General features: G+C 41.1%; 1 protein-coding gene across 6 annotated transcripts in view; it reads left to right on the top strand.

The window, feature by feature from the left end:
- mctp1a (multiple C2 domains, transmembrane 1a) overlaps positions 1-17,593 on the top strand; it is a 126,205-nt gene that overhangs the window by 69,599 nt on the left and 39,013 nt on the right. For all 6 annotated transcript variants that reach the window (XM_068703074.1, XM_068703072.1, XM_068703073.1 and 3 more), the window contains 6 exons: positions 2,715-2,808; positions 7,522-7,624; positions 8,298-8,400; positions 9,005-9,106; positions 9,652-9,726; positions 11,997-12,116. In XM_068703074.1, coding sequence (XP_068559175.1) covers positions 2,715-2,808; positions 7,522-7,624; positions 8,298-8,400; positions 9,005-9,106; positions 9,652-9,726; positions 11,997-12,116 — 597 coding nt within the window. The remainder of the gene's footprint in view (positions 1-2,714; positions 2,809-7,521; positions 7,625-8,297; positions 8,401-9,004; positions 9,107-9,651; positions 9,727-11,996; positions 12,117-17,593) is intronic.

The following is a 17,593-nucleotide window of genomic DNA, read 5'->3' as shown; positions in this document are numbered from 1 at the left end:
CCGTGCCATTTGTGCCATATCAATACAGTATTGTTTGAAATTATGATTTTATTTTTGGTACAGTACCAAAATGTTACCTTTTTAATACCCTATAATAACAGAAGCTTATCAAATGTTAAATGTCTAAGCACAAGCAGCTGTACTATAACTTTTCTTAAACAACACAGTCGAAGTTGGCAAAATTGAGATATAAATGAAGAACTATAAAACAACTAAACAAACTTACAAATCTTAACAATAACATTGGTGGAATTAGAACGTAAATCTATAAATATCTGACTGAACACTAAGTGAACAGGATTATGAATCCGACCAGACTTTGATGCCAGGTATAGTTTTTTGATACAGGCCAAAAAAGTAATGACATTGGATTCCTAGCTAACTCCTGTTGAACACGTGAACCAGTCCGCCATTATTTTGCCCTCGTGTCTTCCTCTGTTGGCTCCATCATGCCCTTTCTCTGACTCTTTTTCTCCCTCTGACTCGCTTCCTCGCTGCTCCCCAATAATCAAAACAAGCAGCTGTATCTTCAGAGAAATCGTGCCTTAAAATCGAGAGTTGTCTCCTCACTGCCTCTCTCTCTCTCTCTGTTTCTCTCCCTCTGTATGTCTCTCTTTCCCTCTCTTTCACATACTCTCTTTCCCCCTCTTTCTTTCACACACTCTCCCCTCTCATCTCCTTTAGAGAGCTTTTGGACAATGATATCGCTGGAAACAGGCAGAGTCTGACAGAGTTGGTAATAATGAATTAAGTCTGTAGCCTGGCCCTGACTCTGAAATTTAAATTATAATTACTCCTGTGGGGATGGAAGGGGTTATTGCCAGAGAGAGAGAAATAAATTGAAGTGAAGTGCATTTCCACTTTGCTTTTAAGACACGCCGACATGCTACTCAATATGGCCTCAGTATAGGTTTTCTATGTATGTGTTTATACCTGAGCATTTGGGTTTGAACAAAAGCATGAGTTTATGATTGTGCGTGTGTCTTTCAGTGTGTGTGCCTCATGGCCCAGCTGCTGATTTCCACATGTATACCTTTATTCCACAGATTTACAGACTAGTTTTTACACAGTCATCATTCTTTCTCCTGGTAATCAAATCCTTGTATTTCTCTTCTCATTTCAGTCCGTCACAGGGCCACATAGCATACCTTGACTGTGTATGTAAATGTGTCTTTATGGTGTGTGTGAGCATGCAAGAAGGAGAGCAATACCAGGGGGGCGATTGTGTGGGTGTATGTGAGTTAGCTTGTACGCTTGACTTTTTGTTTTACACTTGGTTTGTTTATCTATTGGTAGTGTTTCCCCCTCTTTTGTTTGGATGTTGTGTAGACTGGACTGTGTGTCAGGAGGTCAGTGTGTGTTGGCCTCATAACTACTGTATGATATCACTGTCAGTCACGCTTCACTGGATGAGTCTACTCACCATAATATATCTATTATAATATCATCAGCCTTATACTCTCTCCTGCGTCTCTCAGTAAAGCAGACAAACACTCAAGCAAACATGTAGGCAGTATACAGTGATAGATCGATATCAAGAAAACCACATCACATGCAATTCATGCATATATTTTTCTTTTGTTATATAGTGAACATTTTTGACTTTTGTAAGAATTGTCTTATTTCATTTTGAATAAGTTCCACTTTTGTCTTCTTCTGCTACTACTTATGCTGCTTTCTCTCACACACAGACAGGCATGCACACACACACACACACACACACACACACACACACACACACACACACACACACACACACACACACACACACACACACACGCTCTCACTCACTCTAAGCACCTCTTTTTCATAAACACAAAGTTATGAGGAAGCAACTCATGAAGTGACTACTAAAAAAGTCAATCAGCCAGCATTTCCTTTTTAAATTGTCCAAAATAGACAGTGTGCACCAGGGAGTAAATCAGCTTAGGGTTCAAATAATACAAATCAAAATGTATAAAATTGTATTAAAACCTTTGCATTTTGTTCATATTAGGCATGGAGAGGAGAGGATGTCCAAATCCCATACAAACTTTATGCCAAAACGGTTTCAGACTGACACTCCTCTCCTCAATACCAATCAATGGTCAATATACAAAACACTTTGTGCAACTCTACATTTCACTAAAACACAATCTAACAATCTAGTCTTTGAGTGGAACAGTTAATGGAAAAGTACAAAACCTCAGACTCTAAATGCAACAGTAAGTTATAGTTTATAAGATAGTTCTTCATGCATTCTCACCTTGAGTTAGCCTTCTCACTGTATAATAGGAATGGATATAACCCTGAAATTTCTTCTTCTACTTAGCATGTTACAGTGTTGAACTTGCCTGTTGTCGACAACGACCCCCATTTGTTCTACTTTTATCTGTGTACTGTATTTATTCGCTGTAACCTTTTGCAACATATTTCTGCATGGCTCATCTTCTTTATCAAAATGAGTGAAGTTCCATTTTATCTGAGAAGTACAAAGTTAAGAAGCATTTCAAACAGGCAAGAACAGCTATTCAGTGAAATTAAATCTCGCCATTTGTCCTGTGTTACACTCGACTATAAATGTCAGCTCTACATTTTCAAATAAGAGGACTGTTAAAGGACATATTCTACCCTTTCCTCTCTTGATGAAATGTCAGGCTATTGACCCACCTTTCTCTTCTATGCTAATTTGGCGTCCTCTTTGACCTTTCACCCTTGTTCCTGTGATGTTTCAGAGTCTGTGGAGGTCATTCCACAACCTGAAAGATGTCGGTGTGGTGCAGGTGAAGGTCATCAGAGCTGAAGGACTGATGGCAGCAGATGTCACAGGTAAGACGATGACCGCAAGTCCAAACAACAGTTCTATATGACGTACATTGTTAAAATTGAGTCTCTTAAATTTGTACTCTTGTATTCATGACCATATGTTCATATACACATAACATAATCTAATAAATAGTCTGTTGTTTTGCCATTTCTGTTGATACTTTACAATCAGAGTGAACATTATAGACCATCTGATGATTATAGTAATACTATCAATAACAGAGTATTTTGGCTTTAAATTACTCTTGGTTGAGTTTTGCATTTAGACATTAAACAATATCTGTGGCACATTTTCCTGCACCAGCAATCTGCCATAAATCTAGCCAAAGATACAGTCAGAGAGTAATTTTGGTTTAAGGAATGATCCTCTGCAAGAATCCTCAGAGAGAGTTAAAGTCTACTTTGGGCTGGACACTAAATTTGTCTCTGCATTTTTTTTTAGAAAAGATGCAGGCTGCTCATTTGAATAATAGAGAAAAAGTACATATTTGAACCAACAAATCTCTCTCCCTCCTCCTGCTCTTTCTCTGCTTGCTCTCTCTGAATTCTCCATTCTCCATTAATTCTTACTTTTAATTAGGTCTACAGTGGACAGGCCTAGTTTTTCACTCTGTATTATCTAGTAGAGAGAGAAGTGTGTGTGTGTGTGTGTGTGTGTGTGTGTGTGTGTGTGTGTGTGTGTGTGTGTGTGTGAGAGAGAGTTTTCTTTTTTTCCATTTGAAACCGCCACAGTCCCATTAGCCAATAGAGAGCGGAGCTAGTTGATTTGGGTTATTGCGTGGAGCGACCGGAGCAGCCGGAGTGCAGGGCTAATGGCTCTCCGGCTCTTGTATTTCACTCGGAGCAGAAATTTGCTCCGTGACCTCGTTGTGGAGCTCATCATTCAGTCTGAGCATCATGGATCCCTCCAAAAAACAAAACAAAACAAAAAAACGGAGTAAAACTGTGGAAATATAATGTCTAGTGGCTGTTTGTTTGCCTTTCACTTTGTCTCTGCCTGTTTGACGTGGTCGTAGAGAACATGTTTGGGTTCCTTGCAGTGCCTCTACAGCCTGTGGTCATTTGAAATTATTGCTACAGGCTTATTCCACAGTTAAAGTGCAACATGTCTTGTGGTGCAAACCAGGTATAATATTTTACATAGAAACTACCAAGACTGAATCCATCAATGAGGAAACAAAAGTGAAAAAAATTCAATTTGAAACCCACAGCAAAAATGTTTGCCATATGTGTTTTCACATTAGAAACTTGGATTTCATATGCTAAAAAACTGAATAGAAGTGAAGATGTTTTTACATGGGATTCTTTATTTATTCACACAAAACAAGGTCTTTGGTTTCACATCACAAGTTTTTGTTATAGCCAAAGAAATCTCAAATGGATACAGTCCAATTTGTAACCTTATTTGAGTTTATACATTCTTGGAAGCGAGGAAAAAAAGAAAATATTTTGCTTTTGTTACCCAGAAAATGATTTCTTTCAGCCAGTCTAACCCTAGACTACAGTCGGCAAAGGGGTTGTTTCTAGATGGCTTATTCCTGTTTTGAGTCTGACGCTCTGTGTGTGTGTGTGTGTGTGTGTGTGTGTGTGTGTGTGTGTGTGTGTGTGTGTGTGTGTGTGTGTGTGTGTGTGTGTGTGTGTGTGTCACTGGCAGAAACAATAGCTCTGTAAGAGCCACATAAGAGCCCTCACCACATGAACACCCTATTTTAACAACCCAAACCAAGAGAGGGTCAGGAGCAAGGTGAGAGAGAAACAGACGGACAGACAAACAGACAGACAGTTAGAGAGGAGGTCAGTGAAAGAGAAATAGTTCACCATCTCTCTCCCATTCACGCTGCCTGTCTCCCCTCTTGTCTTTTTCCCTCCTCCTCCTCCTCCTCTCTGTCTCTCCTCTCTGGCCATCTCGCTCTCTAATTGAAGTGTTTTTGTGGAGTAGCTCCTCTCCAGACCGAGTAGGATAACTGAAAATAGTCTCTAAAACCAACAATCCCTTTTGTCTGCCAGCTCTTGTCCCTCTGAGTGGATGCTACACCGTTAGAACATTTCAATAGCAAAACACACATGGACACATGCACTCGCACACATGCACTTCCAGCAGCAACACCTAAGCACGTGTAGACTTCTTGGACATTATTTTCCACTCAATATCACGTCTGTATAAAAGTAGATTTTGTCCTGTATCAAGTAATGCTGTAGGTACTTTATTTTAACCTAGTACATGTGATGAAAAATAACCAAGAAATGCAATTGATTTACATTTTAAAGTCTGAATCATAATTAATTGTGATTATACAGGAACATGAGAGCGTGCGCTCCCTCTCCAACCTCAAACTCCTCACTAACTCTTAAGCTTCCTGCGAGGCAATTACAGTGCGCTCCCTCGTCTCCGCACTGTGTTCATCCTCCACACTTATCTTAGGGCACACTGAAATTAGTTTGAGCTGCAAACCCTCTGCCAGCGCCACAGAGACGGGACCCAGAGGGGGGAGGGGCTTTGCTCGGACATTACCTGGATGATCTCTGAGTGGCGCTCAAACCTGAGCGTGTAATTGGTTAAGACAGCCGCCTCTGGTGCTGGCGGCCAATAAGGTGAGAGTTCATCACCAATGACAACTGGCTCTCTGCGGCAACACAGTCTGCCATGTCATTAAAAACAGAATATTAGAGAGAAAATGGGGGAGGGTCAGGGTTCCACAGAAATAATTTACGGCTCTTAATTTGGATGATTGCATTTCAATTTAATCAGACATGATTTGTGGGGACAACACTATAACCGTTTATGCTATGGAAGCTCTGGGAAGATTAAGAAGGATTTCAAATATTCACTACTGTAAAAAGTACTGCCAAAATATATAATTTTTATTTGTTTACAATTTTTAGACATTATTGTATTTATTATTGGTCTCGGGAAGTATTTGAATTTGATTACAATACATTATGTACTATGCAAGCAATTGATATGGCTAACAAAGTATGCACAAATAGACTCTTGAGTCCATTGTCTTTTGTCTATTTTAATGTATCTTGTTTTCTATCACAGGAGTCATAGCTGTCAATATTCACTTCAAACACTCTACATCAATAGAGCCCCACAAACCAATGTGAAAGGCAACACCTACGGCTCAGCATTGATCACGGTGACATTTACTTTGCACACCCACTAAATGTCCTGCCCTTGTCACACCATTTGAAGAAAATCACACCAATCAATGACACTCACAGACACACATACACGCACAAGCACATACAGAAATTTGGCGGAGGGGCTTTGAACTCAATCCCAACTTTATTGAGTTTTGTTATGCAATATTGCTGCTTTACTAATATTTCAATATTCTCACTATTTTCAATGGGAATGCGTCTGGGACACATTTTTTTTTTAAATCCTGACCCAGTCTTTTCAAATTATAAGCTCCAACAAACAGCGCAATGGCTCCCAACAGTTTTAATAGAAAATAATGATCAAAGCCAGAATTAAGAGTTTTGTTGTTTTTAGTTCATTTTGAGGCAATCGAAGGGAGGTGGGCTGGCAGGCATGGGGAGCTGTCTCACTCCTTTCTGTGTACAAAGAAATTGAAATGTGAGACATTAGTAAACAAATAGAGAATATATAGGACATTACTGGTTTTGATTATTATAGTACAGTACGCTATTCTCAGGAGGAGGAAATAACTGTGATTATTTTTATTTTCCCTCTCGGTCTGTCTCACTCTCTCTCTCTACACAGTTACATAACTGTAGTAAATTCTGAATTGAAAGTTTTGTTGGAATAAATTAGCATGAATGAATATGATTTATATTGAACCATATATCATCTCGGTGATTTTTAACATCTGAGGGTCTTTAAAGTTCTCTGGCAGTATATTAAAGTTGTATCTTTTGGGATTGACAGGCCATTCAAATTATTTCATATGTGAAATATTTTTTCTGGAGGATAAATCTACATTTGGATGTATGTTGCTTTGTTTCTCCTATAATTACTGTGAAATGTCACGTAGTGTTGTATTGATTGCTACCAGTGTCTACAAACCTTTGCCGCAGTAATAAACAGGTCAAATTTCAATTTTAATATCCCAAATTACTTTCAATATTTGTATTAATATAAATTGCTGTCAGTATGAATTTTATTCCTGTTGCTTTTACAATTTTTTTTGTGCCACTTCGTTGCTGCTTCCATCCCATTGCTCGCTTGGAATCGCCAATCACGGACCAGCTATGTTTCCCACACCCCTGCTCGGCTGTCTTTATCTTCTACTTTGAACTTCTCTGGCCTTCAGAGCCACATCGCCGTCTGTGTTCTCCACACCATCTATTCTCAAAGTCCTCTCTCCCTTTTCACTCTCCCACCCCCTCCTTGTGACCGCCCAGGGCATAGTTGTCCTGGAGCTTATCTTCTAGTTGTGCATGTTCCCAGGGTGTTGATAGAAACAGCTCGCAGCTGTTCCACTGATATACTGTTTTATAATATATATGGCATAAGTACCGTTCTGATAAGTCCAAGGTATTGGAGCTGTAATGTGATGTAAAGGGAGGATGCTATATACTATCTGTCTTAATAATATGAGGGATTGGAAAGCTGTTGGAATGACTTCAGATTCTCGATTTCCTTGAAACCTCAAGCCATCAAAAGTTTAGTGTCTACTGTATTTATGTCTCTCCTTTAACTAAGAAGGTCATTCTTGTATGCTTGTCTTTTTTTTTTTTGCTCGGCAGGTAAGAGTGACCCATTCTGTGTGGTGGAGCTGAGTAACGATCGGCTGCAGACGCACACCGTCTACAAAAACCTCAACCCAGAATGGAACAAGGTCTTCACTTTGTAAGTGGCTTTTACAACACCCATGTCACACACAGTTAGTACTCATTGCACTAATGGAAATAAAATATTTTTTTAACTGTCATGTACCTTTTGAATTCAAGACTAATAAAGTCAAGGCAAAAGTCTCATTTGTGACATATTATACATTTATAGCATTCAACAGTTTTTCTGTGTGTCCGTTTCTTTCATATTTTTTTTTTAGCAATTCTGGTCCAATCTGATCATTTAAAAGACGTGTATTGATCACAATTCATAGTGCTGAAAGCCTTCTCCATTAATCAACTTTTAACTTAAAAAGTATTCTTGAAGTGCACATGTTTCTCATAGCCTCCTTTCTAAACATAACATCAGCTATCTTCTTGCTAGCCTAGTTTTTAAAAGATGACATGTCTGAGCTTCACACTTAACTTCTGCTTAGCTCAGGCAGTAATGTAGTGCAATATCACATATAGCATGCTAATGGTGATTTTTAAACATTTATGTAAATGTATTAGATGGTATTCAAATATAAGGAATTTGCTATGCCACCTATATAATGTTTCAGATTATAAATTGTTTTCTGTGAGTCTTTTTAGAGAAGCTCTTGCAAGATGTGATAGCTATCGGACTGTTTCAGTTTATAACCTATATTTCAGTACGTATGTCGTCGGTGTTGTCTTTGTGTGTGGTCCAGTAACGTGAAGGACATCCACTCGGTACTTGAGGTCACTGTTTACGATGAGGACCGAGACAGAAGTGCAGACTTCCTGGGGAAAGTGGCTATTCCTTTACTAAATGTGAGTCAAAGGCAGATTTTTTTCTGTGCGTTTTCTTTTTCTTTTCCTTTGGGGATAATACAGATAACATAGAGTGAAAACACACGGAAAGAATGAAAACACACAGTGGAAGATATAAAAAGCAGAGGTTATTTTTGCAACTCCACAGATGAGACTGTTATTTCACAAAGAGAAAGAGATGACAGGAAGGAGAAAAAATGGAAGAGAGGCTAAGAAAAAAAGAACAGATTGATAGGTTGAGAAGAAAGAGAGTGACGGGATGAGAGATTATATGAAAATGACATTGATCGAGAGACGATGCGATTTATAGAAGAAAAAAAAAGACAGAAGAGTGTCTCTTATATTTGAAAAAAATATAGATAGCCTGTGAAAGCACTGTGTGTCTAATATATCCATGCTCCGCTGTACAGTATGATTCCCCAGGATAGTTAATTTCTGTTTGACAGAGCCGAGCTGCGGTGGGTAATGAACAGGTACTTGTCAGAGTTGCCACAGTTGTTTTGGGTTCCCTGTCAGCGCCAGCAGCTGGGGTTCAAAGGTGGCTTGGGGAGCCGATTCAGCCGGGTATTGCCAGACAGACGCCTGTCATGTCCCTCTCCCACAGATCCAAAATGGAGAACGCAAAGCCTACGCCTTGAAAAGCAAGGAGCTGACAGGGCCAACAAAAGGGGTCATCTTTCTCGAAATAGACGTGATTTTTAATGCTGTAAGTCTTTCTTTAGCTTTTTTGATTCTCCTCCCTGATTTTTTTTTCTTCATTTTGCCCCCCACCCACCCCCCCATTATCCTCTCTCTCCATCCCTCTCGTTTTCTCCTGCATCCCCCCCACGCTGCTGTTGTCTTTATTCTGTTTGTGTGTGTGTGTGTGTGTGTGTGTGTGTGTGTGTGTGCGTGTGTCCCCCGCCTCGCTTCCATCTCATCCCTTGTCCCTCGTCCTCGTTTTGGCTTTAATTATCGAAGACTCCCTCTCAACAGCCTTTGTTCGCCCATTCGCTGTGTGTGTCCTATAGCGGCCATCTTACAGCTTTCTCTCTTGCTCTCTCTAGCCTCTGACATGGGGCACGCTCTATGCATGTGCTACCAGTATCACTACACAATATGTTAGAAAAACCTTAAATAATGAAAAATATAGGTCCTTGCTAATCCATTGTAATCATCAGTGTTTTAATTTCCATATTATTTCAAATGAGTGTCATTTAACTCTCACCGTTTGCTGTTTATGAGCCTGTGTGTGTCCACTCCATCCTCCAGGTGAAGGCTGGTCTCAGGACGTTGATTCCCATTGAGCAGAAGTATATTGAGGAGGAACCCAGAGTGTCCAAACAGGTACATCGGTAGCCAACACTTATCTTCTACCACTCCGCCTCATTTTTATCTGTGTCCACCACTGTACTCCCTATTCTGCTTAACTGTCTGAAGCAATACCAACAAGCCTGGAGAGTGGCATCTTGTAAACCGCAACAACTGTGTGGGCAAGATACAACAGGATGATCGAAGGAAAAACAGCATTTTGTTTCTTTTTTTTTCTTCACTCCTTTCTGCCTTCTCTCATCCCCCCCCCCCCCCCCTTGCATCCACTCTGAGTGGTGAATAGAAATGTCAAGCTGTCAGCTCTGGGGTGCATAAGTAGATTGGCCATCCTTATAGTTGGCCCTCTTTGCCACTGCTGCTTTGCACTTCATTGTCACGCTGCTCAGTGTGTCGGCACCACAAAGGCCTGAATAGTAGGGGCTGGCCCACATCAGACATGTCATATGAGTGACCGTTTGGGCTCAGTAGTCAATACTGCGCCATGCACAGCCGAGCACAGCCCGGCACAGCACAACACACGCAGCAGCTCCCACACCACGCTTTTGTCAGCCTTCCATCTATTCCCTTCTTTCCTCACTGTTTCTGCCTTCTCTGTTGCTCTCTGTCTCGGCCCACTCCATGCTTTTTCTCCCAAGTGCAGAATCTCCATTTCACCTCTGATTCACAGAGATGACCCATGTCAGCGTCTCGCAATGATGATGTCACTGGCTGCTTTAGAGGGATTGCCCCGTGAGGGCTCTTTTGTGTGGTAGCAGCTCCCCTGCTGTTGCTTGCTGCTTAGCGCACAGACACACACACACACACACACACACACACACACACACACACACACACACACACACACGCAGAGAGTAAAGAAAAAGAAAACACATAAGCTGCCTGCCAAACAAAACCATTTAATTGTAATTATGACATTTAAAATAATAAATGACGTCTCCACTTTTCTAAGTGTTTTAAGGAATAACTCAAGGCAGTCTTTGAAATAATTCATGAAAAATGAAATATTCTTATCAAGGCAATAATGAGCCCAGAAGAGTACAGCTTGTACATCAAGTGCATGCGCTAAGGAACGTGGAAATGGATGATTCACAGTCTTGCAGTCCTTAGGGTCTGTGTGTCCCCAGCAGGACACCATACAGTCATCCTCAGTTTGGCAACAAAAAGATTCACATAATTATACAAAGAGAAGGAGGAATCCTCCTCTCATCTTGCATCAAAGCAGCCAAGCCACCCCTAACCACATGCAAATCCACCCGGAAACACACATTCATACAGACAATAGACTTTTTGTAGTGCTACAAACACATACAGTATACACACATTTAAACACACACACACAATTTACCAGAGAGTAAAATAATGGCCTAGATTTTTTTGAACCATGATCTGCAGAGACGGTTTGTCCTTTGGGAGCACTTTCTCCTGGTGGTGACCTGATTGGGTGGTAGGCATCCTGCGCTGCTGTTATGCTATTCCCTGAATGGTTGGCAACCCATGGGGAGGACAGCAGTTAGCCAGTTCTCTCTCATATCTGGCCAAGACGCACGGAGAACCCTCGGAGGAGAATCCTGAGATTCAGTTGGAAATTTGTATTATTGTACTTAACTTTATCACTGGGAGAGGAGACTTAAAGAAACATTGTGACTCAGCTTGTCGCACTATAGCTATATAGCTATATATATCTCTCTCCAAAGAAGTAAAGCACACTAATGTCCTCATGGTGTCCTCAGAGCTTTAATGTAATATTAAAGCCAAAGTGAGGTCAAAGCTGCATATCTGTGACAGCAGAATGAGACACAATGGGGTATGTACCTACCATATTAAGACTCATTCTCATTTTAAGGGGCTAATTGTATGATGTAACATTTTGGGCTTACTAAATAGTGAAGAATTCACACCATAACTAAACATGAAAGAGGGGAAATTGGCCTGTTTAAAAGTATGTCATCACAAATGTCTAGATCAGAGACGGGCTGTAACAGCTGTACTTATGTTTGCAATCATAATTTTGCTCCTGTTTACTTTGTCTTTTGATAAAAGTGCAGCATATGTGATAAAGTCACACAACCTTTATGTTTTAGGGTCAATTTTATAAAAGTACAGCATTTTATTAATATTATTTGTAATGAATGTCCATATGTTGACATTCTGCATCTACCACTTTTACAAAGCAGTGATGTACAATATTTATCACACAATGCTGTTTTCCTAGCTACAGCATGTTTCTGACCTTGAGCGTTTATATGTTTTAAACGTTTGCTATTTTGTTTTTGTCTCCTTTTTAGCTGCTGTTGCAAAACTTCAACAGAGTTAGACGCTGCATCATGTTCCTGATCAACACAGGCTGCTACATCAACAGCTGCTTCGAATGGGACTCTCCACAGAGGAGCATCTGTGCTTTTGTAGTATGTAGAGATGCACTTACATACATGTGCAGTACCATAAATGGCATCACATACACATTTGCACTGAAACTAAAAACAGGACCACATTTTTTATATCTTTTTTTGAAACATTACTCTATAGCTGCAAATATTATTTTGCTGTTTTATAATTAATTTGGTGTACTGAGTATGCACACAGTCTCAGAAATGTACTTTAATATAGTTGGGCATACTATTTAGTGAAAGTGATTATCTCACACGTTTTTAAATTAAATTAATCCAACTCATATTAATGGATCAGTACCATTGTAAATGGAGTACTGATGGTATATATTTACCGATTACACTTTTGACATCTGCACACACGCAGCAGCAGAGGAACATGTTCACAGAGGCTGTAGGACCATTTCTGCTAACAAAGTACGGATCCTTCACTGGTAATTTCACACTCTAACACGAGGGGTTGTTGATGTCTCAAGCACATTTAAGTACATTCCCACACTGTATCCTCCACTACAGACTGTTACTCACTCTCTCAAATATCTTGATATATCGTCTCGATTAAATCCCTTTTCTAGTTTTGTGTTAATTTAAAAGCACACATGGTGTGTGTGTGTGTGTATATATATATATATGGCAAGTGTCTGTTGTGACACTCATTTGCTGGTAATGAGGGATGAGTTGATGTTGTAGATTAAACACTATTTTAAATGAGACCCTCAGACATTGAAATACTTAGAAAATGCAGCTATAATCTATTGACGTGTGACAAGCTGTTTTTGCAGACAGTGGAAATGGCAGCTTCTTTCTTTCTTCGCCCGTCAGCCTCCTCTTCATCCTCTCTCTCTCTCCCTCTCCTCCTCCTGTCATCTGTGTCTGGTATTAAAAGGTGAAGTGTAATTGGACAGCAGAGCTATCAGTAAAAGACATTCTCCTGCAGGACGGTGAGTGGCTGTATGGAGTTCCCTACCCTAAAGATGACAGAGCAGGCATTTAATCCTGTCTGGTTTAGTGTCCTGACTTAAGTAGCTGCAGGACAGGTGGACCCGCCCCGCCCCAGCCCTTTACCATGAGGGCACTAAGTGTCGCCACAGCAGACGTTAGACATTAGCAGCTTTTGGCAGTCTGACACCAGTTTCATCTCTGCAGAGACTGTAAGTGTGTGTGTGTGTGTGTGTGTGTGTGTGTGTGTGTGTGTATATAGCAGGTCACAGTGTCATCACAAGACATGGGTCAGAAGAGACATAGTATTGATCAGTTAACATTTTCCCTCTGTGTGTGTGCAAGCGTGCTCATGTCTGAGCCTGGCGTGTGCGTTAGAATTTTCTCTCATGTAAGGCTGAACTGGACGTAAACCCCCCTTATCTTTTCAAAATAAATGAAAATGTCAGACAAAAAAAATGTCAAGGAATTCACAGAAAACAAGGTCACCTCAGAATTGCCAATCTACATGCTGAATGGAAGTGGATGCAGCCTTGGGTAGTGCAGCCTCCGTGTCAACACACACATGCCTTGTACAGCCCTTTTTGAAAACACTGTATAGCACATCCATTTCTGAGTAACTGTGCCAACTATTCATATTCTCATTGTACTCTGTTCAATTCAGAGTATTCAGATGACGATAAAGAATGTATCTGGGCCAAGGACGTAGCATTTTATAGTTTATAGAAAGTCTGAAATTTAGGTGTCATTGTGCCCCCCCTCTCGCTCTTTTGGGAGTCTGTTATCATAGGAGTGTGCACTTAGCTAAAAGCATCAGAGTATTTAGGGCCTCTCTCTCTCTACACAGGTACTCCCTCCCTCCCCATCCATTTCTTCATCCCTCTCTCATTTCTGCCTCACTTTGAGAGGCCTCTTAATCACTTCGCTCATCTCTTTAAGTGGGTTTTTATGGGGGGCCATCTGGCCAAGGTGGTGTGTTCATGAAGGTGTACGGCTGTGTGTGATTATGGGCATGTGTGTCTGTTCACATGTGCACTTGTGTTTCTGTCTGGCTGTCTTTCGAGACAGATGTTACACTTAACTTTCCAACACGGCTGTACCTACGGAGGTGAAGTTGTGGGCAATTCAACCCCTAAACTTACAAATGTGGGCACTTCTTAACTGTTAAGTAAGCCTGGGGGGGTCTAAGTGTGTTCATATATTTTTGGTATTTTGTGAATGCAATAGTACATCAAAAAGCAGTAGTCATACTGTCACTTCACAACGTTCCCGACCTAAAAACGCTCAACATTTTCTTCATGCTCTCTTACTGTCTTCTGCCCAATTCTGAAATGCCAGCCGCATGTACACATTGGCCATTAGTGCCAGCTGTGATGAGTGTGTATGTTGTGTGTGTTTTGTGTGCATGTGAGGGAAAGAGAGATATCGCATAGTCTCACATGCAGCCTTTCTCTCTCTCACACCCACACTGCTGTCACCCACCCATCCCGACAGTGAATCAGCCACCGTGGCAGCTTTGCCTGAGGCGTTGGCACAATGGACGGGACTGGAGTTACCTCCTGTCCTGCATGATGGGTGGTGTCTGTGTGTGTGTGTTAGTGTGTGTCTGTGTGTGTGTGGGTCGGTCTTGGTGTCTCCGTCTCCTTGTCTCGGGGTTAAGCGTCTGCTTCCTCTCTCCACACCTGCAAGCTGAGTGCCTCTCCCTTCTGTCTGTCCATCCATCCCTGTTCCTCTTTATCTCTCCCTCCCCTTCTCTCCCTTTCCCTTCTCTCCCAGAGAGTTGAGGCCATTGTGGAGCTGAGCGGTGTTGGGTTCTGTTCTCCTGCTGCTGCCAGCTCTCCCCACGGCCCCTGCAAGACAAGGCTGTTATTGCCCCAGGGACCGCAGGCCTCAGCAGCTCTTCCTCCAAACAAATTTGCTGTAACTTTATCTGCAATTGGGCTCTGAATTGGGAGCAAATAGAGGCAGCTTTGTGAAGCTCGGGGAAGGGCGAGGGCAGCGAGCTGGGGGTTGTTGGGGAGGCAGGGGAAATGATACTGGGCTCTTTTATGTCAGGCAAAGTAGGACTCTTATCAGGAAGAGAGCCCAGACAAGGGAGCTACTTCTAGAGGAAACTGGAGCACCTATCACCTGCTTTGCATTTAGATAAAAATTCACCCTGCTGAAATAAAAAAGGGAAAAAAAAAAAGCAAAGACAGGTACAGAAGCAACTATTGGAGTGTGTGTGTGTGTGTGTGTGTGTGTGTGTGTGTGTGTGTGTGTGTGTGTGTGTGTGTGTGTGTATGTGTGTATGTGTGTATGTGTTTGCACATGCCTGGCTGGCAGTTTGATACACATACACCCACACACAGTGCAGAGACGCCATAGCAGTCAGTGGTACACACCACTCCAGGTCTCTTTAAATTGCTCCTTTGACTCCTCTTCAAAGAACCTGTCTAACTTTTAAAAGTTTTAAAGTTGGGAGTTCGTCTTTGCCCACAGCAAGGGACAGCTTTGAAAGATATACTTTTACATTTTACTGCTCTCCTGATTTTCAAAATGAATGATAGTTGAAATATAGTGGCATGACTAACAGAGAATACCAAGTCAGAGTTTAATCACCAGAGATAAAGACTCAACAGAAAATGCGTGAGGCCTTTTGTTGCGACGTCAGGGAGTCTGTATTCTTTCTTCTCATAGGTACCCGTGTGCAGTTTCATTACTGGGGCCATAAAATGGTGGATGCTTTGTTTTAATTTTTTCATGTTATTACAAAATGATTGGCTTTGACACATTAGGCTTAGTCATTCAGGCTGCTTTTTTATCGGATGAACAGCATTAATTGTGCTGCAGATCTATGTTCTGCAGGGGTACAGCAGGGGGCAGTCTAGCACCACTCAACGATGGGTCGGTCCTTCACAAACAGGACACAGACTCCCTCCCTCTCTCGTTCCTTCGAACTTAACAGGACTTCTAGTTGCTATCTGGCAACACTTAGTGCCAGCATGGAAATTGATGTAAGAGAGATAAAGGGGAACTCTGAAATCCAAACTTCAGTTTCACTCCACTGAGACAGAGCAGGGGGAAAGTTAGCTTGGTGTGTGGTTAATGTAAGCCAAAGTACTGAATATTACCCTCCCACAGTGCCGCGGCTCAGAGCCGTAAGGACGCGGGCTGTGTTTTGAAACAAATAATGCAAGATACAACTCTCAACCCGCTGCAATGAGTGCTTGAATAAATCATTTAGACTTCTCTATTTTGTTAACATTTTTAATATATCTTCATGTGTTCAGGGGATTTCTTAATATTAAGAGAAAGCAGCAAAGATAATAACCATGCTAAAATTCAACTACAGAGACTTGTCGGAATAAATTAGTGTGCTGCTTCTGCGTATTGGTATTTTAGCCAAAATATTACACATTTTCTGCCATTGTTTTACTTTGTTTAACTTTCTGATTGTCTATTTTAATTATACACCTCATTTGAAATTCAGCTTGTGCTTGGATGTGAAGTTTGCCCAGTTCAAATGCAGCCTTAAAATATATTTGAAATGGTTTGCAGATTTGTCAATGGAAAATATTGTTTTACTATGTTTTATGACAGTTAAATAGTTATGTTCTTAGAGATTCCAGTGCATTTCACCAAAGACTTGTTAAAGCACTAGTAATTTAAAAAGAAATGATAGATTTTTATGACAAAATAGATTTGCTTTTTAAAGGGTAAATTGCTGCAAGTGGTTTTGGTGTCAAAATCAAATGTCTGTTATAGAAAAAAACTAAACTGACTCTTAAATGGATATTTATCCCTACTGTTCTTTAGTAGTTACGATAATTACAGCTAATATTTAATACAATGGTAGTATGAGAAGGAAAAATATGAAAAAATATTTTGTTTTATGTAACAAATATAATTTGCACTTATTTACGTGCTCTCACAAATACATTAGAGTTTGCAAAATTTGAATAATATAGAAGTACATATACAGAGAAAGATAACACACTGTTTATATAAACATTTTTACATTACCATACAAGTAAGGATTCAGCAGTGTAAAGCAAGAGTAGGGCACGGTGCATGTTCAGATACCGTGATCCATCACCGACCACTACATAATGCGTCTCTGACCACACAGAGTCATCTACAAATTGTTCCAATAGACTACGTCTGGAGCTTCATTTAGCATTTCCCCCCCTCTTTTTATCTTTCGATGCACCACGTTTTTATCGTTGTGTCCCCCCCCCCCGCTTCTCTCTGGTCGCTGACATCCACAGCAGGCTCCTTCCCACTCCCTCTTCCCCAGGCGAAGAGCTTGCTATCTGGTGTAGCAAGCAATGGGGGGGTGGCTGTGATCGCCTAGTCCTGGTGGAAAGGTCCAGGCACTGCAGGGCCCCTATTACCCAGCCGGGGGGCACGGAGACAGGGCAGGGCTGGCCACTGCTGAGCCTGGGTGTCCGGTTCCTCTAGCTGCCAGTCAAAACTTCGCCCTCAGCTACTATAACCAAATGGAGGAGGAATGAAGGGGGACGGCAGGTTAAACAACCTCAGGCAACTGGAGAAGAAAGCAATATTATTTTAAA

The sequence above is a fragment of the Cebidichthys violaceus genome, unplaced genomic scaffold (genome assembly GCF_023349555.1).
Source record: "Cebidichthys violaceus isolate CVI_PGR_0920_01 unplaced genomic scaffold, fCebVio1.0.p SCAF_9, whole genome shotgun sequence".
Taxonomy (NCBI): Eukaryota; Metazoa; Chordata; class Actinopteri; order Perciformes; family Stichaeidae; genus Cebidichthys; species Cebidichthys violaceus.
Note: the sequence above shows the minus strand (reverse complement) of the source record. Positions and strands in the feature narration are given on the sequence as shown.